Source organism: Prionailurus bengalensis, chromosome A1 (assembly GCF_016509475.1).
Source record: "Prionailurus bengalensis isolate Pbe53 chromosome A1, Fcat_Pben_1.1_paternal_pri, whole genome shotgun sequence".
Classification (NCBI taxonomy): domain Eukaryota; kingdom Metazoa; phylum Chordata; class Mammalia; order Carnivora; family Felidae; genus Prionailurus; species Prionailurus bengalensis.
Window position 1 is genome coordinate 5,055,854 of NC_057343.1, and position 24,251 is coordinate 5,080,104.

Genomic DNA, 24,251 nt, shown 5'->3' on the forward strand with positions numbered 1-24,251 from the left:
AACAGGTTCCAGGCTCCGAGCCATCAGCCCAGAGCCCGACGCGGGGCTCGAACTCACGGACCGCGAGATCGTGACCTGGCTGAAGTCGGACGCTTAACCGACTGCGCCACCCAGGCGCCCCAAAAGACATTTTTAACATATATAGTCTACAAAGGATTCATATTCAGAAAATATAGAGTTCCTATAAATAAATTTTAAAAAGGCAGAGGCTCCACAGAAAAATGGGTAAAACATTCGAACAGGACTTCACAGAATAGGATATCCAAACGTTCCATCACTATATGTAAAAGTATTTAACTCTATTATTAATCAGGAAAGTGTTTTGGCAAGGATACGTAACAGCATGGACTCTCAGACCATAGTTGCTGTGGGAGTATAATTTGTTACAAAGCCTCTCAAAGGTTTATCATCACCTTATCTAGTTGAACATGTTCATAGCCTATGAACCACCAACTCACTCCTAAATGTGGACTCCAGAGAATCTTAAGCATATGCAATAGTATGTTATGTATATGCAATAGTATATTATAGAATATTATGTATATGTTTTTAGTACCCCATCTCTAATAGCCCAAAACTATAAACAACAGCAGGAGTAAAATAGGTGGATAGATAAATGGTGATACAGTCATAAAATAGAATAATATGCAGCAATGTTAATGAATATTCAGTTATATATAACAGCAAAGATGAAAATCATAAGGTTGAACAAAAAATGCAAGACACAAAACAACCATATGCTATGATTCCATTTATGTTATAGTTCAAAAATAGACAAAACTCAGCTATGTTTAGGGGTGAACACAGAGGTGCTGAAACTATAAGGAAAATTGGAGTGTGATTGAAAAAGGGCATAAAAAGAACTTCTAAGTTGCTTGCAGCATCCAGTTTCTTGATGTGGGTGGTGGTCACAATATGGGTGTTTCATGATGTGGATGTTTAGTTTATAAACACAACTTGTATACTTTCTGCATTCTTCTGCAAGTATGATATTTTCGTAACTGGGAAAAGTCTATGAAGTAGGACATTTTAACTTCTTTTCAAAGTAATATATACTGTTGTTTTTTTTTTTTTTTAAAGTCCAAGGGTAGGGGCATCTGGGTGGCTCAGTTGGCCAAGCGTCTGATTTTTTATCTCAGCTCAGATCTAGATCTCAGGGTTGTGAGTTCAAGCCTCACATTGGGCTCTAACACTGGGCATGGATCCTACTTTAAAATAAACAAACAAAAAAATAAACAAACAAATATTCAAGAGTAGCATAAAGCTTATAACAAAATTTGGTTATCCCCTGCTTCATCACTATTCCTACTTCCCCAAAGCACTCATTCTGATTTTTGTCTTTTTCTTGCTTTTACTTTCGTATGTCTAAGTAACATAGTTTTAGGACTCTTTCTTGACTTTTTTTTTCAGTTTTAGGTAATTTTTTTCAGTTTCTTCCTTCACTTAAGGTCAGAATTTAGCTCTTGTAGAAAATCCCCTGCTCTCAGATTTGCATTTCCCCTTCCTCTTGTGCTATTAGAGTTTTAACACCTTAAAAAAGTTGAATTCACACTCATGTTTTCATTATTATTCTTATAGACTCTTCACTGTGATTCCAAATTAAGTACTCCACTTACATTTCCTTTCTTATATAATTGAATTTTTTTTTCAATTGCCTCTTTGAGTAATTTGCCTAGTTTTCTTTCTCTCTCATGTTAAGTATTCTCATACTAGATCCAGTATTCCTTCATGGTTAAGTCCGACAGATAATCTCTCAGTTTCATTGTTTTTCCTTGAGACATCTGTCCAGAGGTCCCTAGATATCTAAGAGTCTCTTCCCTTCTTATTCCAGGTTGTTCCAGTTGTTCTCTAGGCCTACTGAATTATCTTGGGACTCCCCTTCACCAGTATATGGTGAAGCCAGGGAAATGTCTTGATTAGTCTTTTGTGTTGAATTCCTAGATCTTATGTTGTATTCTTCTTGATGTGCTTACTTTGTTCTGTTCTGTTTTGGTGGAGTATATTCTTTTTTTTTTTTAATTTTTTTTTTAACGTTTATTTATTTTTGAGACAGAGAGCGACACAGCATGAACAGGGGAGGGTCAGAGAGAGAGGGAGACACAGAATCTGAAACAGGCTCCAGGCTCTGAGCTGTTGGCACAGAGCCTGATGTGGGGCTCGAACTCACAGACCGTGAAATCATGACCTGAGTTGAGGTCGGGCGCTTAACCGACTGAGCCACCCAGGCGCCCCTGGTGGAGTATATTCTTTAATGACTTCCTGAAATAAGGCAAAAGACAAATCTTTGATGGATAGTGTGGCTGGGTCTAGAATCCTGTGCTGGGAAAAATTTTTTCTCTTAGGATTTTGAGAGCTCCCAGAAACACATCCTAACTTCCACGGTACCTGTTCAGAAACCTGATGACTTCCTGGTTTCCCTTTGGAGGTCCCCACTTTATTTTCTCAGGAAGCTTTTTGGATCTCTTCACCCCCATGATCTGAAATTTTAAAACAAGAAACTTGGTTTTCTCCTCTATTTCCATCCAGTGTTTTGAGAACATGATGAACTCTTTGAACATTTTTTTTAATGTTTTTTATTCTTGAGAGAGAATTAGAGCATGAGCAGAAGAGGGCAGAAAGAGAGGGAGACACAAAATCTGAAGCAGGCTCTAGGCTGTGAGCTGTCAGCACAGAGCCTGAGGTGGGGCTTGAACTCACCAGCCGTGGTATCATGACCTGAGCTGAAGTTGGACCCAGGTGCCCCCATGCTGAACTCTTTCAATCTAAAAACACATTTTCTTTAATTACGGGAAATTTTCTTATATTATTTCTGAGATAATTAGTTTCTTTCTTTTTATTATTTTTTTCTTTTTTTCTCCCTTCTGTTATTGTTCTTCCCATTTCCCTCCCTTTCTCCTTTCTTTTTCAAAAAACATTTTTTTAAATGTTTACTTATTTTTGAGAGGGAGAGAGAGACAGAGTATGAGCCAGGGGAGGGGTAGAGAGAGAGGGAGACACAGAATCAGAAGCAGGCTCCAGGCTCTGAGCCATCAGCCCAGAGCCTGACGCGGGGCTCGACCTGAGCTGAAGTCAGACACTCAACTGACTGAGCCACCCAAGCGCCTCTCTCCTTTCTTTTTTCTATCAGGTGTGAAAAGTCCTGGTCTGACTCTAATTTATTATTCTTTTATTCCCATTCTCTAGGCCTTTGTCTTTTTTTTAATGTTTATTTTTATTTTGAGAGAGAAAGAGAGAGCGCGAGTGAGCAAGGGGGGCAGAGAGGGAGAAAAAAGAGCCTGTCTGCTCTGTCAGTGCAGAGCCTGATGCAGGGCTCGATCTCAAGAACTGTGAGATGACAACCTGAGCGGAAACCAACAGTCAGACACTTGACTGAGCCACCCAGTCGCCCCCTTTGTCTTCCTAATATATTTTCCGGGAAATTCTTACGACCTTATAATACCACCCTTATGGAGTAGGAGTTGTTCTCCCCCTCTTGTGGGGCAGTGTTTCTATATTAATGATTTGGAATGCTTCTGCACAAGATATTTTTCTATTCTTCCCCATTTATTATTTATTCATTCGCTTACATCAGTGTGGATTTACCGATGTTCATTTTAAACTTTTGGTTATAATCTGATAGTTCCTCAGTTTCTTGTTCCAGCTTTGGCCATCAGTAAATTTTTCACTTGGCTCCTATATGTCCTTTGACATACCTCATCAATATAGGCAGGGCTTTTTTGGTTTCTGGTTTTTTGAGCACTTCCTTACTTTCTGGCACTACAATATGCTCCAGGCTCATCTTGCATCTTTTCCACCCCAACTCCTAGAATTAATAATTTCTCAAGGAGGTCCAGTCCCTTTAATTGGAGAATGATACTAGAATCCAAGATCTGGGCACTAGCTGTGCCGACCGCTACTGGAATGCTGTTCCTCCCAGGCTAAGAGTTCATTTGGTCACCTACATTTCCCTTTTTCCTTTTTCTAAAAATTTTTTGTAGCACTCTGTTCTGATTTTGTGGATCTCGTTTCTCTAGGTATAAGATAAGATAAAAATAAAGTTACTTGTTTATTTTTGCTTCCCAAATTCTCTCCATTCCTTCTAGTTTTGTTTTGGTTTCTGACTTTCGCGTCAGACCTGTTCGCTAGTATCTGATGATCTTTGACCATCCTTTCAATAAAATGTTACTTAGAAACAATCTTTGTAGGAGCGTTTGACATTTGACGAGCCTCATGCAGAACGAAGAGGTAAGCATTTTGTTGGGGATCCTCCATACCACTACTTGAAGGTACTATGCGTTTGAACGGGCACAAGGAATTCTGGGAACAGTTGTCTTGTTGGTAGCAGCAGCAGAAACGGAGTAGAAAGCCCGTTAGGCACCACACACAGGATCGAAAGGATCCATACCATCTGCTCCTCTGCACAAACTGCTACCCAGCAGGACACGCCGCAACACTTGGACTTGACCACAGCCTTTGATCGCCAGGGAGTTTGCGCAGCACCAACAGGGTCAGCCACAGCGCCCCCCCCCCCCCCCCCCCCCGCAGCGGACTCTCTCTGAAACGCCGCGGAGCGGATGAATTATCATCGATCGATTACCGAAACATCAGGGAGCAGACACGCTCCCGGTACTTCCCCGGGAAGGGGCGGTAGCCAACCAAAAACTGAGGTCGCCTCCTTTACTATAAAGGCGCTTAGAATGCTCCATAGGGTCTTCCTCACTCTGGGACTCCGCGCATCCCTTTTACCAGTAGGGAAGGACATAAGCAATAATTGAGATTCAACAACCATAAAGTACAGATTACGTCAACACGTATCCCAAAACAGAACTAAAACGAAACGGTCCGCCTTGCCTTTAACGCCGGACACCAGCTCCGTAAGAGAGCCGGCGGCACGCCCACCCGGCCCCTCCCAGGGTGCCTTGCGCGGCGCGCCGACCCCCCCCCCCCTTCCCAGGGCGCCTTGCGCGGCGGCCTCGCTCCCGGTGGGCTACGTGCGCGCGGCGGGCGCCGGAACGTGCTCTCGCGTGGTGGCCCCACCCACCTCGGCCTTCTCAGCCGCTGGGACTTGAAGTTCCCGCCAGGTCGCGGCTGGGTGAGAGCGATGCTGCGCGGCCCGCCTTGACTCTGAGGAGAGAGGAGCGTCCCCGGCCCCTTGCAGCTTGCTGACGCCTCCGAGCCCCGGCAGCCATGTCCACGGGGTTTTCCTTCGGGACCAGCACGCTGGGCTCCACCACCGTAGCCGCCGGCGGGACCGGCGCAGGCGGCGGTTTCTCCTTCGGGACTGGGGCGTCTAGGTAACCGCACCTCCTCGCTTTCCCCGGCCCGGGTCCTCCCCTCGAGCCTCCGGTGGATGGGCCCGCCCCCCGGGTTTCCTTCCCGGTGGGCCTGGTAGAAAAATACTTGCCCAGGGCCAGCTTCTGAAGCCCTGCCTTATTTCAGCGCCCTGCCGCTCCCCCCCCCCCCCCCAGCGGCCTGGTCGCCAGGAGGGCGGATGGTCTCGGGGCTGTGAGGTCCCCCAGAATTTACGATGGTTCATACTCCCACATTGTCCCCACGGAGGGGGTCTGGCTGCGTGGAAGGGCCTGGCATGTCACGCCGAGCCCCAGCGGTGCGGCAGCCCGAATGGTGAACGAATGAACGGCACTGGGGCTTACTCGGGGTTTTAGAAAAAGACAGTGTAATAGAAGATTTTAAGGAGCACAAGTCAGAGTTTCTCCCCGAGAATTCAGGTTTCATTGCAGGAGACACGGTGTGGGACTTTCCAGGGCTTAATGATGTTGTGGGATTTTAAAGGAGCTCAGGTCTTTGTACCTCATGGGACCCTCTCCTTTGTTGTTTCTTGTTTTAAACACTTGTTACAGCATTTACTGGTGAGGATTTTGAACATGATGTGCAGATGAGTGTACATGAGCGAGTGGTGTGTTGTAATGACTTACACTGAAAAATGTAGCATATTTCTCGTTTTTGGGCAGCCTGCTGAACCACCAGCTCAAATGGCGAAGTAAAGCTAGCAGAGGTCCAGAGACCATTAAAATCGTTAAAGATCATTGTCATGATGAGACATGGAATCTTTAGAATTTAGTCTTTTTAAGGTAAAAGTGGAGGAGTTCCTTAGATCCAGAAGAGCGGGTAGAACGCGTTACACGGCATCTTGTGAAGTTTGAGGAATGTGGTTGTAGATTAAAAGGGCAAAAAAAAGAATCTTCCTTGTGTTAAAAAAAAGGGGGGGGGGTTGGGCACAGACTACATAGTCAAATATAAAATCTAGGAGTCTTTCTCCTTTAATACCTCCTTTTCTTTCACTCTGCACACATAATCAGCAAGGCCTGCTAATTTAAAATTTTTCTAAAATATCTATCTATTTATTTTGAGAGACAGAGAGAGACCGAGCACGAGCTGGGGAGGGGCAGAGAGAGAGGGAGACGCAGAATCCCAAGCAGGCTCCAGGCTCTCTCGGGCTGTGAGCACAGAGCCCAACGGGGAGCTTGAACCCCACGGACCGTGAGATCACGACCTGAGCCGAAGTCGGACGCTCAACCGACTGAGCCACCCAGGTGCCCCTCCATTTTGTTGTTTTAAAATGCTGATTGTGATCTGCTAAATTGATGTTATACTTCTTTTTTTTTTTTTTTTTTAATTTTTTTTAACGTTTATTTATTTTTGAGACAGAGAGAGACAGAGCATGAACGGGGGAGGGGCAGAGAGAGAGGGAGACACAGAATCGGAAAGAGGCTCCAGGCTCTGAGCCATCAGCCCAGAGCCCGACGCGGGGCTCGAACTCCCGGACCGCGAGATCGTGACCTGGCTGAAGTCGGACGCTTAACCGACTGAGCCACCCAGGCGCCCCTGATGTTATAGTTCTGATGGGTCCTAATCTTAGGTTGAAAAACACTGCTGTAGCAACTTGGGCATTTTCTTAGTTCCTCAGGTGGGCTTGGCCCAACCCCTTCCCCTTGGGTCAGTTCCCGCTGATTGGAACCCCCCCCCTCCCCCTTGGGTCAGTTCCCGCTGATTGGAAACCCCCCCCCTTGGGTCAGTTCCCGCTGATTGGACCCCCCCCCCCCCCCCCCCCCCCCCCCCCCCCCCCCCCCCCCCCCCCCCCCCCCCCCCCCCCCCCCCCCCCCCCCCCCCCCCCCCCCCCCCCCCCCCCCGCCACCTCCTTGAGTGCCAGGCTAGTGTCTACTGTTGGGACTCCAATGCTTACCTATCCAGAGAGGTCTTTGCAGCTCTGCCAGTGTAGACGAGGTTTCCATCCTCATAGCACCCTGTAACATAGCACTTACCACGGTTGTAGTCAATTCATTATATATATATTTTTTTTATTAAATTTTTTTTTTTAATGTTTATTTTTGAGACAGAGCATGAACGCGGGAGGGTCAGAGAGAGGGAGACACAGAATCTGAAACAGGCTCCAGGCTCCTAGCTGTCAGCACAGAGCCCGACGTGGGGCTCGAACTCACGGACCACGAGATCATGACCTGAGCCGAAGTCGGACGCTCAACCGACTGAGCCACCCAGGCGCCCCAATTCATTGTATTTTTTGTTGACTTGTTTATATTCTGATCCCAGCAATGGAACGAAAGCTCCATGAGGGCAAAGACCGTTTCATGTCATTTTTGTGGGTAGTCACAGTGAAGCTCAGTGCATATTTTTTGAGTGAATGAGTGATTGATTCATTCTCTCCGCTGACTGGAAACTTCCTGAAGTCAGGATCTGAGTCTTACCACTCTGTCCTCAGTCCCTGTGACAGTTCCTGGCACATGACAAGGGCTTTCATAGATCCTTGTTGAATGACTGAGTAAAGGAATTCTGAGTCATGAGCTGGAAACATGTACACAGTCTTCAGAAGGGCTTAGATAAATGAATGAAAGGAGAGACCATCTGACGTCTGTCCCGTGGAGTACTGGTTTGAAGGCCTAACTACCCCTAGAGCCATCTAGCGATTTGGTCTCTTTAGGTAAATCATTTCAGCAATGTTATTGTCCAACAGTTTCCACGTCTGGAAAAGGGGTATCATCTATTTACCTCACAGAGTGTTGGATAAAGCATGGAAAGTATTTAGCATCACACCTGGCACTTGGTAGGTGCTCAGTAAGTGTTACCTCCTGAGTCCACATTAGGGCATGCTGGAGAAGGTAAAAGAATATTCCTGATCTGCTGGAGTCAACTTGGCTTTTCTGTAGCAAGTCTTAAAGAGTCACTAGCAGATAATACCAGGTTGAGGCAAAAATCGGTCATGTCTGGGGTGGCTTTTGGTTTTCATTAAGTAAATTTCTCTGCCACAGAGAAATTTCTCTTGCTTTTCTGAGTAAGAAGATACCACTTTGATATATTTCTTTGGTAATGTTTTCAAATTCAGGTATGAAACACTTCATTGTGTCTTCAGTTATCAAGACATTTTAAATATTTTAATTGTCTTTTTAGACCTATCTTGGCTGTACTTCTTTTGTGTCTTTATGGAATGGCAGTAAAACCAAATGGGATCACTGATTTATTTGGGAGACAGCGGAGCATAATAACCATTTTTTTAATTTGATGTTTGCAAAATTTGCCAATTGTGTTTATTTAAATATCTTTTTTTTTTTTTTTTTAATGTTTATTTTTGAAAGAGAGCAGGTGCATGCACTGGGGTGAGGAGGGGCAGGGAGGGAGAATCCCAAGCAGGCTCCGTGCTATCAGGAAGCCTGACACCTGGCTCGAACTCCCAAATCACAACATCACGACCTGAGCCGAAATTAAGAGTCGGACACTTAACCGACTGAGCCACCCAGGTGCCCCCCTAGAATACCATTTTAATGCAGTTGATTAAGTGTTTAGGATTTGTGCTTTGTTGGTGAAACTTTGCAACCCTGTTCTGCCAGCCCTCTGTACTTCACACCCGGGACACACATACACCTGTGCTCATAGAAATCATTTTAAAATCAGTGATAAACTAAGACAGAGGGTGTAGTCTTTTTTTTTTTCTTCCCTACTCAGTGTTGATGACTGATTTCAAGTTCTACCTTCTTAGTAAGCTCCTCTCTATTCCCCTTACAGTGATTAGCTGGCATAATACCTTGTACATAATGTGTTTAATTGAATTGATAAGTGTTCCTTATGATGACAGTAGTAACATTTAATCTCTTAATCTTTCAAAAAATCTGTTAAGTGGGCACTGTTACTCCCATTTTGCAGATGAGGAAATAGAGAATCATAAACACTAAGTAATGTCACACAGGTACCAGGACACTGGGGTGCTGGTACTGGAACCCAGCCATAACCCCACTGCCTTCTTAAATTGAAACATCCCAGACTTTTAAACTTTTTAAAACTGACCTTGGCTTCTCTTATGGTGATTATGTCTGTATGGAAGGTGAGGGAGAAGTAATAAAGGTACGTATACAGGATGAATGGGATCTCCCATTATGTTACATGTTGATATATTCTCTCCTAACTCTCCTACACAATTTTTGAAGTGGCAAATTGTCAGGATTTCTTGTTTATTTTCATAATTTGCTCTCCCACCCATAGATAGCAAATTTGAGCCCCCGAGTTTTGATAAGAACAGTTGAAAGTTGTGAACTCTGTTCATATCACTTGTTATTATCAGCAGTTCTTTTTAAGCTTTCAAAAACTCTGGATCGAGGGTAATTTTTCTTTGCATTTTACTCTTGCCAGGTTACCTTGAGTCCTTCTCATCTTCTCACCCCCGCCCCCAGTTCTTACTGCTGTTTTGGTGGCAAGATACCTGTGTCCTCCCCCCCCCCCCAACTCTATGAATGTGGTAATATAGCAATAGAGAGGTAGTGACGACCACTTAGAATAACTTTTCTATTTCTGGGTATGTTATTTTTCTTTATGTTATTATTAGTTGGGGAAGAACAAATGCTTTTGGAAATGTGGACTGTACATGAGTCATTCCAGAAGAAAATGATCCACATTCATAGCATTTCCCTATGGCCATTTAAAAGTATGCTAGCTTCTTTTTTTTTTTTTTTTTTTGAGAGGGAGAGAAACAGCATGAGCAAGGGTGGGGCAGAGAGAGAGGGAGACAGAACTCCAAGCAGGCTCCAGACTCTGAGCTGACAGCACAGAGCCTGATGCGGGCTCAAACTCATAGACCGCGAGATCATGATCTGAGCCAAAGTTGGATGCTTAACTGACTGAGCCACCCAGCCCCCCCCCCCATTGTATTTTTTAAGGCTACTTTTATATGTGACTTATTTTTAAAGAGAACAGGAAAATATTTGAGTTTGGTTGGTTAAAAATGTTAGTTCCTTTTGTATTCTCTGGAGGCATATTGAATATGTTAAATGAAAGAAGGTAATTAACCTTGAACTGTTATTTTTCTTCAAGAAATCCTGGCTCTAATAGACTCCTTGTTTTTTTTTTTTTTTTTTTTGTAACAAGCAACCCTTCGGTGGGGCTCAATTTTGGAACTCTTGGAAGCACTGCAACTCCTGCAACTACATCCGCTTCCTCAGGTGGTTTTGGAACTGGCCTCTTTGGACCGAAATCTACCACTGGGTTCACTCTGGGAGGAACAAATACAGGTAAGGAGGATTGTCACATTTGCAGGGAGTAGGTGTGGGCTATTCTTCAAGTTCTGTTCTCTATCCCTTCTCTTTAGTTCTGTTCTCTAGCCCTTCTCTTTACAAGGATTGTCATTGGTGACAGGCCGAGAAAAGGGTAAATACTAAGACGAAAAAATGTATTGGGATGTGGAATTAAGGACCAGTGATAGGCCCATGTTGGTTATAATCTATTTAAAAGAATGTTTTTTTAATGTTTATTTCTGAGAGAGAGAGAGATAGACAGACAGAGCATGAGTGCGGGAGGGGCAGAGAGAGGGACACACAGAATCTGAAGTAGTCTTCAGGCCCTGAGCTGTCAGCCCAGAGCCCGATGTGGGGCTCAAACTCACGAACTGCGAGATCATGACCTGAGCCGAAGTTGGATGCTTAACTGACTGAGCCACCCAGGCGCCCCAGTTATAATCTATTTTTGTGTAAAGAAGGAAAACACACACATTTAAAGAATTAAATAAGATCTCTCATAAGAAAAAAAAATTTTTTGTGACTTGACACAAAGATGGTATACCTCCTTAAATACGATGAATAAAGTAACAATTTTTATATTAAATTATATAATGCAGCGTTTTACCTTAGTCAAGATGAGTTTACCAATTTGGACTTAATTGAGCATATGTGGGACAGTTAGCATCTATTTTACTGTAAAATTGTAATTTGCCTTCCTAAGAGATGTTTTAAGATTTTGTATTATTAAAACAACTGTCTCACTGGGAAAAGGTAGACATTTCAATAATAAAAAGTTGTTTGTTTTTTAATACTTATGGGTATTTTATTATTAAGTTAAAAACATGATTCACTGGTACTACCATTTAAACAGCTTACTTCCTTATTGACTTTTTATTCTCTACCCTCAGGGCCTCTTGGTCTCTGTTACCACCTTTTGCATTGACCTTCCAGCTTTGATTGCAACATTTCACAGCCACACATAGAAAATGTAAGAACTGCAGGAGTAGATGTGACACCAACCAGGGAGCTTCTTGAAATAGCTCTGCGTGCCAGTGTTTTGCTTAGAGTAGCTTTTTTTTCTCCTTCCTAATTTTGTTATAAGCAGTAGTTGTTTGCATTTTATAAATTTTATTTCTTAATTAATCAAAATTATATACAGCTTGCAATATGAAAACCAGTGCTATAGGAAGAACGTTTGTGTTAGCGGTTATGGTGGAAGATACTGGTCGTCTGGGTAGTGTTATCACACCCTGAAGATGATTCCAAGTCTCCCCTTGTGATAAACCCCCAAAATGCCATCTTCCACTGATGACTTAAATTTTATGTCTCTTTTTGTCCCCAGGAATAGCAACAACTATAACTACAGGATTAACTCTCTGTAAGAATTTTTGAGAAAAGATTCCCAGATCTGTGGTTTTCTACTCTTCTCGTAATATCTCACAGAGCTGGGATATAGAAGGAAGCATGTAAGGAACCTAACAGAGATCACAGACACTCATCACAGAATCTTTTAGTACTGGCGTGTTTTAAAAAGTCAGTGACTTTTTAATTCAGAAAAAAAGCCTTAAATACAGAAGTGGTTTTTCTGTGGAAATTTCACATTACAGTTTGCAGTTATTTGAGTCCTCGTAGTGAAAAAAGCACCACACTACATAGCTCAGAAGTCTTGGAATTAAACCCTGCTTATACCTCCAAGTTGTCGTGAGGTCTTAGGTAGTCATGTAATATCTGGCAGCTTTTAGTTATCTATAAAGTGAAAGTATTAGACTAAAAAGTTTTTGACTTCCTTCTGGCTCAAAAATACCCTCGTTCTCTGCAGTGAGATGCCAAATGGAATGTGAGTAACTAGAATGGCGATTAATAATGTCAAAGGAAAGGAATGAATGAGAGGACAGTGAGGGGCCTCAATTAAAATTAAATTTATTAATTAAAGTTAAACCAAAAGTTGAAATAAATTCAAGATTGGTGGACTTTTTTCATTTGGATGCTACTCACCTGGTATCAGGAGAAAGCATAGCACATCTGTTTACTACCAGCGGTTTGGACAGGACTGGCTTCAAGGACAAGCAGTTGGATTCTTTCATTTTCTGAGATTGTCGAACCCGTGCAGGATTTCAAAGCACTGTACTCTGGCAGGAACTTCTGGTTGTGGTAAGGACAATCCAGAAGCTTAGTTTCTGGCTTCTTCATGCTCTCGGGAGAAGCCAAAATGCAGGTTGTTATACATGTCTTCATTTAGTAGTTTTGAGCAGCTGCTGCTTCCTAACCGTGTGGCCTTAGGTGTGCATGACGGTTTGAACATTCAGTATTAGCTGTTGGTGTGGCGATGGTACTGGTGGTGAGGGCGGTGCGGATGACGTCAAGAACTACAGAGTGTGTGAGCAGGGCATTCGGTGTGTTCCGAGGTGAAGGGGACAGGCAGGTGTAGTAATATGTTCTTGTGTGATCTGATAAAGGCCGTAACAGATGTATGAAAGGCACCAAGGAAGGAAGAGAAGGAAAAGGGTAGAAGTTTATTTGGGGGGCAGGAGACATTATTCCTGATGCAGGAATGGAAAGTGCAAAGGCCCAGTTATAAAAGGACCGGGGAAGTAGGAAAAATACTCGGTTCTTAGAGTTTTGGATTCAGAGGTGGGAATGGTACGGACAGGGGATTTGAGGAGCAAGTTGGGACAAGATAGGAAAGGTGGTTGTGTGCCAGCCCTTTAGGCTGTAGCGTAGAGATAGTAGAGAGCTAACGGGAGCCTTCAGTCCGGGAGAATCAGCAGGGTATTATTTTTTGTTGGTATTCTCGCTTGTTTTTAAAGTAACTAACTGATTCAAAGAATAGATTAGAGGTTAGAAGGACTGACAGCACAGAAACAAATCAAGAGGTTGTGATAATAGTTCTTGAGAGGGAGATGGCCTAAGGTTTTTGAAGATGCTTGTAATCCAGGGATATTTCTGCAGGAGCATTGACAGGGTTTGTGGCTAGTAGGATGTAGGAGAGAGAAGGGGCATCAGGGAGGGTCGTGGCTTCTGACACGAGCAGCTGAGAGGACCACGGCAGGGGATTTAGGAGTGCTTTTGTCTAGGGGGATGCAGAGGTGCAGAGGGACATCCAGGCAGAGCTAGCCAGGGGAGACTCCAGGGGGCGTAAATCAAGACCATGTTTCTGTGGTTGAAATTCTGCGGTTGGGAAGTAAGGAAGCAGGCCTGGTACCATAGGCAGCCTCATCTAAGAAGTGAACAGAGGAAGGAGATGGACGGAAGGAGACTGAAAGGGAGTAGTGGGAGCTGACAGAAACCCAGAACACTAGGCAGTAGAGAATGCTGGTTTAAAGAGCCTCGGAGGGGAGGGAGACTTTTCTGCTGAGTATAAAGGAAGGGTAAATGCTCTTTTAGGTACATTCAGGGGTAGAGCTGAAAATGGGTTTCAACATTACCACAGTGACTGGACTTTTTTTGCTGCTCTTAAATCACAGGGCCATCTTTTTTAAGTATGCACCCTGATTTGGTCCCACCTTTTATATGTCACTTTTGCGTGCACATACAAGTACATGGATCCTTGTTCTAGCTGCAAAAGTAGACGGACTCTATCTTTTAGGGATCCTGATTGAAACTGGTATGATACACACTTACGGTAAAATAGGATCTGTTTGTCTGTTTGCGCAGGAACGCCAGCCACAACAGCCGCATCTACGACGGGTTTCAGTTTAGGATTCGCTAAACCTGCTGCGTCTGCCACACCATTTGCTCTGCCCATTACTTCTACCTCAGCTAGTGGTCTTACTCTTTCGTCTGCTCTGACGTCAACTCCCGCAGGTGAGGCACAATGGGAGAAGCCACCTCTTACGGTTGAATTTACTAGGTTTGCCGTCGGTGAACGTAGGTATCCACCTTTATTATTAAAGGGAACTTTGGTTTTGGAAAGTTTATTTCAACCATGAGGCAGTTTTGACCTAGTAAACTACTGATTTGTGAAGAAGGCCATCACTGGTCCTTAAAGCAGGAGGGACCATCTTGGAGGTCAGTCTCTATTTACAGAGCAAAGCAGGGACAGAGTGAGAGGCAAAATGTAAAATTATTAATATCCACTTTGTTTTCAGGGAGCATTTTGGTGACAGGGAAGGGTAAAGAGTTTGCATAAATATTGCCTGGCTTAGGATTCATTCCATTTCGAAGGCGAAGTTGGTGTCCTGGGTGGAAAAACTCCTTATTACTGGAAGTAATGGAATCAGTTACCTGATACCATTGTAGTATTACCCAGAACTCTTATTTCTGTCACTAGGTTTTGCTCTGAAGGTACGATTTCTCTTTATTCTTAGGTATATATATAATTTCATCTTTAATGAGTAGGTTTTCCTAAGTGAATTTTATCATGGACATGAAGGGTTGTTTGTTGTGTTTTTGTTTTTTTGCTTTTTGCATTTCTTGGGAAGTGTTTTTATTTTCTCTGGTGTTCTTAGAAATGATGTTTCCTTATGAAGCCTTACAATTTCATTTTTTACAGCATCTACAGGATTTACTCTAAATAACTTGGGTGGAACAACAGCCACGACTACTACTGCATCAACAAGCCTCTCTCTAGGGGGAGCCTTAGCTGGTTTGGGAGGTTCGCTTTTCCAGAGTTCGAACACAGCAACATCAGGTAATTGATGGTATTTACATTCCAGAAATAGTAACTATTTATTTTTAAATTTACTTTATCTCTATTTCAGCCTTTTGAACAGATCATTTTATCTCTTTAACCTATAGATTTTTTTGTTCAGTATGAGCACTGAATTAAAAAATAATGCTTTTCGTACGTAATTAGACACCTTAGCTATGTAGAAATAAATTTTTCTGCTCAATATTTTTATTTATTTATTTAGAGCACATGAGCAGGGGAGGGGCAGAGAGGGAGAGAGAATCTCACTCCGTGCTCAGCGCAGAGCCTGACGTGGAGCTTAATCTCATGACTGCAAGAATGACCTAAACTGATATCAAGAGTTGGGCACTTAACCGTTTGAGCCACCCAGGGGCCCCTCAGTATTGACTGACTAGATAAGGAAGCAAAGAGGGGCCTGTTTAAGGAGGAGTAAACTATTCTAAATTTTTTTTTTTAATGTTTATTTATTTTTGAAGGAAAGCAAGACAGAGTGTGAGCGGGGGAGCAGCAGAGAGAGAGGGAGACACAGAATCCGAAGCAGGCTCCAGGCTCTGAGTGAGCTGTCACCAGCTCTGACGTGGGGCTCAAACTCACGAACTGTGAGATCATGACCTGAGCTGAAGCTGGTTGCTTAACTGACTGAGCCACCCAGGCGCCTCAGGAGTAAACTATTCTAGAGAAACTTGTCTTTTTAATAAAAGACAGTTGCTTAACTTGAACCATTTAGTATCTAAATTCATTGTAAGACAACTTGACCTTTTAAGCTCTGGTTGTAAGAATGGCTTTCCATTAAAGACATCAGGAAAGGGTATTAGCATGTTTTGAAAGCAAAGTTTTAAAACACAAGTATTAAATTTATTATAGTCAGACAAAATACTAAAGTATCATTCACTTGGCAGAGAATACTTAATGTGTTCTATCTTAGATTGAGTTTTCATTTCATGCTTATTTTGAAATTGGCCTCATGTTAAGGATTCTACCTTAACATGTTTTGAATATTAGGAATGTATAATATAGAGGAAACATGATACTGTATATAATGTAACACAGTAATATAATGCAGGACAGCCATTGGGGCTATGTGGAAGTGAGAAAAGCTTTCCTCTGATTTGAAGACATTGTATAATTATCTCACATAGCAATATAGAATCAAGAATTTCTGTTTGGGGTGCCTGGGTGGCTCGGTGGGTTAAGCATCTGACTTGATATTGGCTTAGGTCTTGATCTCAGGGCTGTGGGATTGAGCCCCGTCTCCGGCTCTGTGCCGAGCATGGAGCTTCTTTGGGATTCTTTCTCCCTCTCTCTCTCTCTCTCTCTCTGCCCTCCCCTGCTTGTATTCTCTCTCTCTCTCTCTCTCTCAAAAAAAGAGTTTCTGTTTCCTAACCTAATTTATGAGTTAGGAAAAGTTGATAACGTGTTGGGGCGCCTGGGTGGCTCAGTCGGTTAAGCATCCGACTTCAGCTCAGGTCTTGATCTCACGGGTTCGTGGGTTCGAACCCCACGTCAGGCTCTGTGCTGACAGCTCAGAGCCTGAAGCCTGCCTTGGATTCCGTGTCTCCCACTCTGTCTCTGCCCCTCCCCTGCTTGTGCTCTGTTTCTCCCTGTCTCAAAAGTAAATAAACACTAAAAGAAAAAAAAAATTTTTTTAATAAAAAAAAAAAGTTGATAACGTGTTGAAATCACAGAATTTCCAATACATATGTTCATTTATAATGGCTATTTGATTTTCAGAAGTTTTGCTGAACACCTAATATGTGTCTAATAATTGGTATGTGGGAGAGATGGAGTATGACCTGATGTTTTCTATTAGTTATGGTTCTTTTGTGTCCTCTATTGAGATACTAAATTCAATGAAGAAACTCTGGGTCAGTGGAAAAGGGAAAAAGGAGTTTGAGTTCGTCAGGATAACCTGTAGAAATTTGTGGTGTTCAAGTTTGCTTTGATCTTTCAAACACTTATCTTTGTCACTATTGTCTAACCTTTTAGGTACTCAGAATGTCTTCAAATAAACAAATCAGTGGATGACTATAACGTACATTTCCTTGCAGGATAAATATTTAAACATCTTTCCTAAAGGTTCCTGTGAGAGCAAAACACAAAAATAATAGGGGAGGTTGAAGATTGTTTTTGCATCTGCTGATGAGTTTTTAGGTCCGTTCTAATTTTTCTTAGGCTGTAGACACACATCAGTGCTTAATTTATGGTTATGCTAACCTAAAGATGCCATTGACTTTAAAAAATTAACGTATGTTTAGCATTGTTTTTTTCACACATTGCCAGTGTTTGAATCCAGCTTTCAGTCATCCTGTGCTCAGATCCAGTACATCCTACTGTTTCTCTAAATAGCATACTGTCCGTATTGTCAGCTTGGGAATGCACGGACTTCTGTGATTTACCAATGCAAGGTCTCTAAAATTTTGCTACTTGATTCACAAGCATACATTAATAATTTAAGATTAACAGTCTAGCCCCTTCAATTCCTTTTGTCAGTCAGGTGGGATTTAAATAAATGAATTTTCTTTTCTTTCTTTTTTAAGGTTTATGAAAAGAACTTGGGAGTATGCAGTTTTGATGATGTTTGAACTGTAAGGCTTCCAACTGTCAGCTCTTTAAATTTCATTAATAGTAAAACTATTTGCTTTATATTAATACTGAAACCTTACAAATCATTACTGTTTTATTTATCTGTCCATCCCCACCTTTACTGAGGTATAATTGAGAAAATTGTAAGATATTTAAAGTGTAGAGCATGATGATTTGATACATACATATACATTGTAAAGGGATTCTATCAAGTTAATTCACACATCCAGTACTAGGTAATTTTAAAAGTATACAATTCCAAAGCCTGATTGGAAGACGTGAAGCATTCACCTGAAAGTGTACAAGCTAAAACTGCTTTTGTAGAGAGGGTTTAAAAAGCAACAAATAAAATGGATTGTTCACATGTATTGAATTAACCTACACTCTCTGATCCTTCTGGTAAAGAAAAATTGATACGGATCCGTAAATACAGAGAACAAAGTGATGGTTGTCAGAGTGGGTGGGGTAGGAGGATGGGAAAAATGGGCGAAGGTGAGTAGGTGGTGCAGGCTTCCAGTTGCGGACTGAACAAATCTCGGGGATGAGCGGTACAGCCCAGGGAATATGGTCCGTGGTATTGTAATAAGGTTGTGTGGTGACACATGGGGTAGCTACACTCGTGAACACAGCGTGATGTGTCGACTTGTCAGGTCACCATTGTACACCTGACACTAATGTGACGTTGTGTGTCAGCTACACCTAAAAAGATTACCTAAAAAGTAAAGAAATCAAAGTTACATCATCCAAACTCCTTATACCATCGAATCCCAGCAAGGCTATCAGTCTTTGTCCAAAGCATACTCTAGACTTGTTCTTGTTATTTGCTTAAATCAAGTATGAAGAAAATCCAGGATCCAACTTAAAAGCAATTTGAATGCTTTGGTCATTAAGGTGAAATTATGAAGACTTTCAGTGAAAAATGAGGCAGTGGATGTTTATCCCTCTGGGCTTATAAGTAATATTTGGTTTATTTGTAGGACTTGGGCAGAATGCTTTAGGCTTGACTTTGGGAACCACGGCAGCTACTTCAACTGCTGGCAGTGAAGGCCTTGGTGGTATAGATTTTAGTAGCTCATCAGATAAAAAGAGTAAGTAACGTTACTATAATTTTATGTTCTTATAGTAACAAACTCCTGTGTCTGGAAGATGTTCGTTACATATTAAGTAGTAAAGTTTTGACTTTTAAATTTGATTGTATTTCCCAAATGACGCATGTGGTGTGTGTTTAAGATTTTCTTTTTGTAGAAAACTGAGATTTGTATGTGCATATGCCTTACGTAGTTATCTTCACGTGTGTATTAATATATATTCTTAAGTTGGGATCATGAGCACATACCATAGTTGACACTTGAACAACACACTTTGAACTGTGCAAATCCACCTCTGGATTTTTCCAATAAGTAACAGCACCGGAAGTGTGTTTTCTCTTCCTTATAGTTTTCTTAACAGTGTTTTCTTTTCACTAGCTTATCTGATTGTAAGAATACAGTGTATAATATACATGACATACGTAGTGTGTGTTCATTGATTGTTTATGTTATTGGTAAAGCTTTGGGTCAGAAGTAGGTTATTAGTAGTTAAGTTTTGGGGAGTCAAAAGTTATATGTGGATTTTCAACTGCCTGTGAGGTTGGCACCCCTTAACCCGTGTTGTTCAAAGGTCAACTATATTCCTTTATTTATAACCTGTTCTTTCTCATGTGTTCTATCAGAAGTATTTGCCAACTCAGTAATTCTTTAGAAATATTTTAATGTAGCTTAATATCAGTTTTATGAATGGATGTATCATTAGCCATCATTCTATTATTAATATTTGTTTTTAGGTCTTCTGGGAAGTATCACTGTATCGGGCATCTTTATAGGGAAAGGCATCATAGTATTGTACTTTAAAGATGTACACTCGGGCTGAAATTGCCTGGGTTCAGATCTGCTCAACTGTTTACAAGCTCTGTGACCTTACTCAAGTTGTTTATGCCTCTGGGCTTTAGTTTCTTTATCTGTAAAGTGGGCCCAACATAACAGTACCTACTTCATGGTGTTGGTCTGAGGATTACTATTCATAAAACTTCAGCAGAGCCAGGCAAACAGTAAATGCTGTCTAGGTGTTTGCTTTTAGTATAACTTTTCATTCATATTTTCAGTTAATTTTTTAAGACAGATAACCTAGAAACTGAATCATTGGTTTGGAAAGAGAAACAATTTTGGACACTCTTAGTGTATATTGTGAAATTACTTTCCAGAAAGGTTTTACCAATTTATTTCCCACCAGCCAGTATGAAAATGCCCTTCTCGCTATGCTCCTGCCATGCTGGGTATTCTTTTTAAAAATTGTCAATCCAGATTCATTTTCAAAAGTTTTTTAGTGTTGCTGGTTCCATGTGTGTGATTGTTTTGTTTTGTTTTGCAATGTCTCTTCTGCCTCTGATGAAAACATGTTCGCTAGGACATATGCATGCACATTGCATTAAAACCCCATGAAGAATTAAAAATGAGGCAGTAGATGAAGGTGTAAAATGTGCTGTGTCCATATGTGAGAACTTTTTGTTTTGGACATGGTTTTTATTGTGAAGAGATACTACGCTAGGGTGAAGTACTATCCTAAAAGTTGGCAAAATCCTTTTTTTTTTTTTAAAGTTTATTTTTATTTTGAGAGTGAGAGAGCATGCATGTGCACGAGCTGAGGCAGGGCAGAGGGAGAGGATCCCTAGCAGGCTTGCGCTTGATCTCACAAACTGTGAAATCATGACCTGAGCCGAAATCAAGAGCTGAATGCTTAACCAATTGAGCCACCCAGGCACCCCTGGCAAAATCCTTTTAAACTTAGAATATTTAGGATTGTTTTTCTTTGAATGAAAATTGACTAATTTCTTTTTTGTTTGTTTGTTTTAATGTTTTATTTATTTTTAAGACAGAGACAGAGCATGAGTGGGGATGGGGCAGAGAGAGGGAGGGTGACACAGAATCCGAAGCAGGCTCAGGCTCCGAGCTGTCTGCACAGAGCCCGACGGGGGGCTCGAACTCACAAACCGTGAGATCATGACCTGAGCCAAAGTTGGACACTCAACTGACTGAGCCCCCCGGGTGCCCCGAAAGTTGACTAATTTGTAAACATGGGGGTGTATCTCTCGTTTTTAGTTTTCTGTGTAGCGACTCCATACTTAGAAAAAACCTTAGATATTTTAGCAGCTTATTTTTTTACTCAGCTAGAGCAGCTTGGTACCCTCCAACTATTTTCATTCATGAAACTGCTTCTCTCTTGTAATTGCTTTTAGGCTCCATGTGAAAGGGCTGAGTGAGGCAAAGGAGGAAGAGAAATGTAAGGAGTTAATCTCCCCTCTTTTTCCTGGGCCCTCCCTCCATTGTCTTCCGCTCACAACCTTGGTGAGAGTTGAACCAAAGGAATACGTGGAATAAGCGCGCGTGACTTCATGTGCCACCTCCGGTTCCCTGTCACTTGCTACTACGTGTCAAGGGGTTCTTTTTTAACCTGAGGCTTTGTGTCTTTCTAGTGGCTCTGTCAGTTAGCCTGGACCTGCGTTACTGGATTTAATCAGATCAAGAGTGGTAGGAAGCAAAGTTGTGTGAGGAGGCGCGGTATGGAGCTGGGCCTGGGGATGAGGATGATCTTAGCCCTTTTCTGAGGAACTGCTGGAAGACCAGCTACAGAACAGGACGATGAGATTCCAGAGGTCACCAGGGGCCTTGTGTGCCACGTTAAGGAGCTTTGGATTACACTGAGGATGGCTGAGACCTCGCGGGGCTGTGATGTGGGTGATGTGACCTGAGATACGTGTTTGAAGAAGACGGTTAGGAGAGCCACGTGGGAGATGGTGTGCAGGAAGGCAAGAGCAGACGCGGAGCTCTAGTAGGACGCTCTTAAAGCAGCCCGCGGTGTTAAGAGAGGCAAAGCTACACGCACTAGTCAGCGCGCCCAGAGTGAGCTAAAAGCAGGCCTAAGTTTTATATACACAGGTTTGTCTGTGTGTAAACTTTTGTAAATATAATAAAAATGGAATGTCAGAGAGCAAAACAGTACTTGAGTCAATAAAGAAGTTGAACTATCTAGAAAAAAATTAAATCCCTACTTTATATTGCTGTGTCTCATCAAATTGGAGACACCCATCTGGAGAACGTGGGTACCAGGTTCAGAAATGTTAAACTGTGAAGGAGAGAAATCTTAACATCTGTGCAATACAACATATGGAAAAATAAACTAAGTTGGATTAAAGAGGTAAACAAAAGAAACCCCATGGACAAAGGAAGAAGGTAAATGACAAATTGGGACTAAAATGCTTCATTTCTAGATGCTTATATTTTCACATTTTAACATCTGAAACTGAGATATATCTTAAAAGTAGGATCTAATTTTAGAAATAGACACATGAAATACATGAGACAAAGAATTATATACTTAATGTTGAAATAGCTCCTAGAAGCAATAAGAAAAATACCTCAGAGATACCCAAATAACCTGAACAGACTGTTCACAAAAGGAGAAATATACTTGTTTAACATTTGAAATGTTTTACTTAGTACTGTCAGAAATAGGAATTTGGATTATAATGAAGTGGCATTTTCCACTTAAATACTAGCAGTGATTTTTTTAAAACATAAGTTCATTGTTGAGAGTGTGATGGGAAAAGTACTTTTTTTTTTTTTAATGTTTATTTTTTATTTATTTTGAGAGAGAGAGCACGAGCATGGTAGGGGCAGAGGGAGAGAGAGAGAGAATCCCAAGCAGGCTGTGCTCTGTCAGCGCGGAGCCCGACGTGGGGCTCGATTTCACAATCCATGAGATCATGACCTGAGCCAAAATCAGGAGTCAGACTCTTAACTGACTGAGTCACCCAGGCACCTTGGAAAAGCTACTCTTATTCATAGTAGTTGGGAGGATAAATTGGAACAACTGTGTTAAAGGATCAGTTTGATAATATGTCAGAGGCCTTCCCTGAAATAATCTTTGACCTATAAATTCTTCTTTTTTGGAATACAAATCAAGTAGTGAGCAAGTATTTATGGATAACTATCGACTGTAGCAGCATTGTTTATGTAGTGAATGCTCATATGTTAAGAAGAGGGTTGGGCATAAAGGTTCTGATACAGCTACGTCATCATATCCTATGGTCATTTAAAGTCACGTTAAGTGACATGGAAAACTTACAACATGCTGAAAAAATGTGTTGAAATATTACTTCTAGTCATCCTGGCTGCTTTTAAAAATGTGTAAGTACAGAAAAAGCCTGGAAGACGGACCACTGAGGTTCTTTGGTGGGATTCAGTTTTGTGTGTTCCCATATATTTTTTTAAATAAGCGGGTCTTGGGGCGCCTGGGTGGCTCAGTCGATTGGGCGTCCATCTTCGGCTGAGGTCATGATCTCGTGGTTTGTGAGTTCAAACCCTGTGTCGGGCCCTGTGCTGATAGCTTGGAGCCTGGAGCCTGCTTCAGATTCTGTGTCTCCCTCTCTCTCTGCCTCTCCCCTGCTCACCCTCTGTCTCTGTCTCTCAATAATAAATAAACGTTAAAAAAAATTTTAATAAGTGGGTCTTTATAGTGACAAATTCTGGAAGAGCAGAAAGTAAGTCACTGCATTTTGCTGAAGGAGCTTTACTTTTCTGCTTATATAGATATATGCTATTAATGATAACTACTAAGTAGGTGTAATTAGTGAGAAAGTTGTTGCTATATCTGCACACATTAAAGACTTCATGTTTTAAAAAATTTGCTGCTTTTGTAAAATATTTAGAGATGATCAGGTCATCTGATATATTTTAATATTCTCATCTAAAAAAGTGTCAAGTAAAACTTTCAGGAGTTAAACTGCTAGGCCGGAATATTTTTCATGGAAGACAGTTGAAAGAGGAAGATTCGGCCCTTGAATGAGAGAGATACAAATCAGCTATATAACTGTCTGTTTATATGTACACAAACATGTCTCCATAACGTGCTCTGTTTCAAGTTGGTGACACGTCATGGCCTCACATGCTGTTTAAGAGGCAGTCTAAGAAATGCTGAACAGTTTCTGTATATACCTTAGCTTGCATTGAATTGAAACTTCTATTTGGAAGACATTGTTGAATGACCTGTGTTTACATGAAGCTTCTTGAATTTTCTAGGTGATAAAACAGGAACAAGACCAGAGTAAGTTTACAGTCTAACTTTTAAAATCTTTTAATTGAGTTTTATTTATTAAATAGTAGGCAAATGGTATGGTTGGAAGTAAATGAAACCATATAGGCATTTAGAAGAAAAATTCTTTGAATCAGTTTTTGTCAAAAATAAATAATAAACCTATGCTCTGGAAAGATTATGGGATGGTCAAATCTTCAGGTTTTAATCATTTGAAAAACTTATAACCAATTCTTTCTAGAACACTTTGTGTCCAATTTTATATCTAAACATACCTTTTATATGTAAGTTACTACACCAGTACCATTTATTTTATGATGATGAAGAGGGAGAAGAGCCTCCATATACATCATATGTTCGAAGATCATTATTTTTACTACCACTTGTATTTTCTCACCTCCTTTTTACATTAAATA

At 41.5% G+C, this 24,251-nt stretch overlaps 2 protein-coding genes across 4 annotated transcripts in view; one reads left to right on the forward strand and one right to left on the reverse strand.

The window, feature by feature from the left end:
- The window catches only part of MTMR6 (myotubularin related protein 6), a 50,900-nt gene extending 48,413 nt beyond the window's left edge, over positions 1-2,487 (reverse strand). The window contains exon 1 of the mRNA XM_043575420.1: positions 2,386-2,487. The gene's annotated coding sequence lies outside the window, so the exon portion shown is untranslated. The remainder of the gene's footprint in view (positions 1-2,385) is intronic.
- Positions 2,488-4,932: 2,445 nt separating this feature from the next.
- Positions 4,933-24,251, forward strand: part of NUP58 (nucleoporin 58) — a 49,897-nt gene continuing 30,578 nt past the window's right edge. For 2 of the 3 annotated variants that reach the window (XM_043575438.1, XM_043575443.1), the window contains exons 1-6: positions 4,994-5,273; positions 10,369-10,511; positions 14,151-14,300; positions 14,989-15,126; positions 18,687-18,797; positions 23,823-23,847. In XM_043575438.1, the coding sequence (XP_043431373.1) occupies positions 5,167-5,273; positions 10,369-10,511; positions 14,151-14,300; positions 14,989-15,126; positions 18,687-18,797; positions 23,823-23,847 (674 nt within the window). In that variant the 5' untranslated portion in view covers positions 4,994-5,166. Of the gene's footprint in view, positions 5,274-10,368; positions 10,512-14,150; positions 14,301-14,988; positions 15,127-18,686; positions 18,798-23,822; positions 23,848-24,251 lie in introns of all 3 variants that reach the window. The other variant, XM_043575428.1, reaches the window with a different exon arrangement.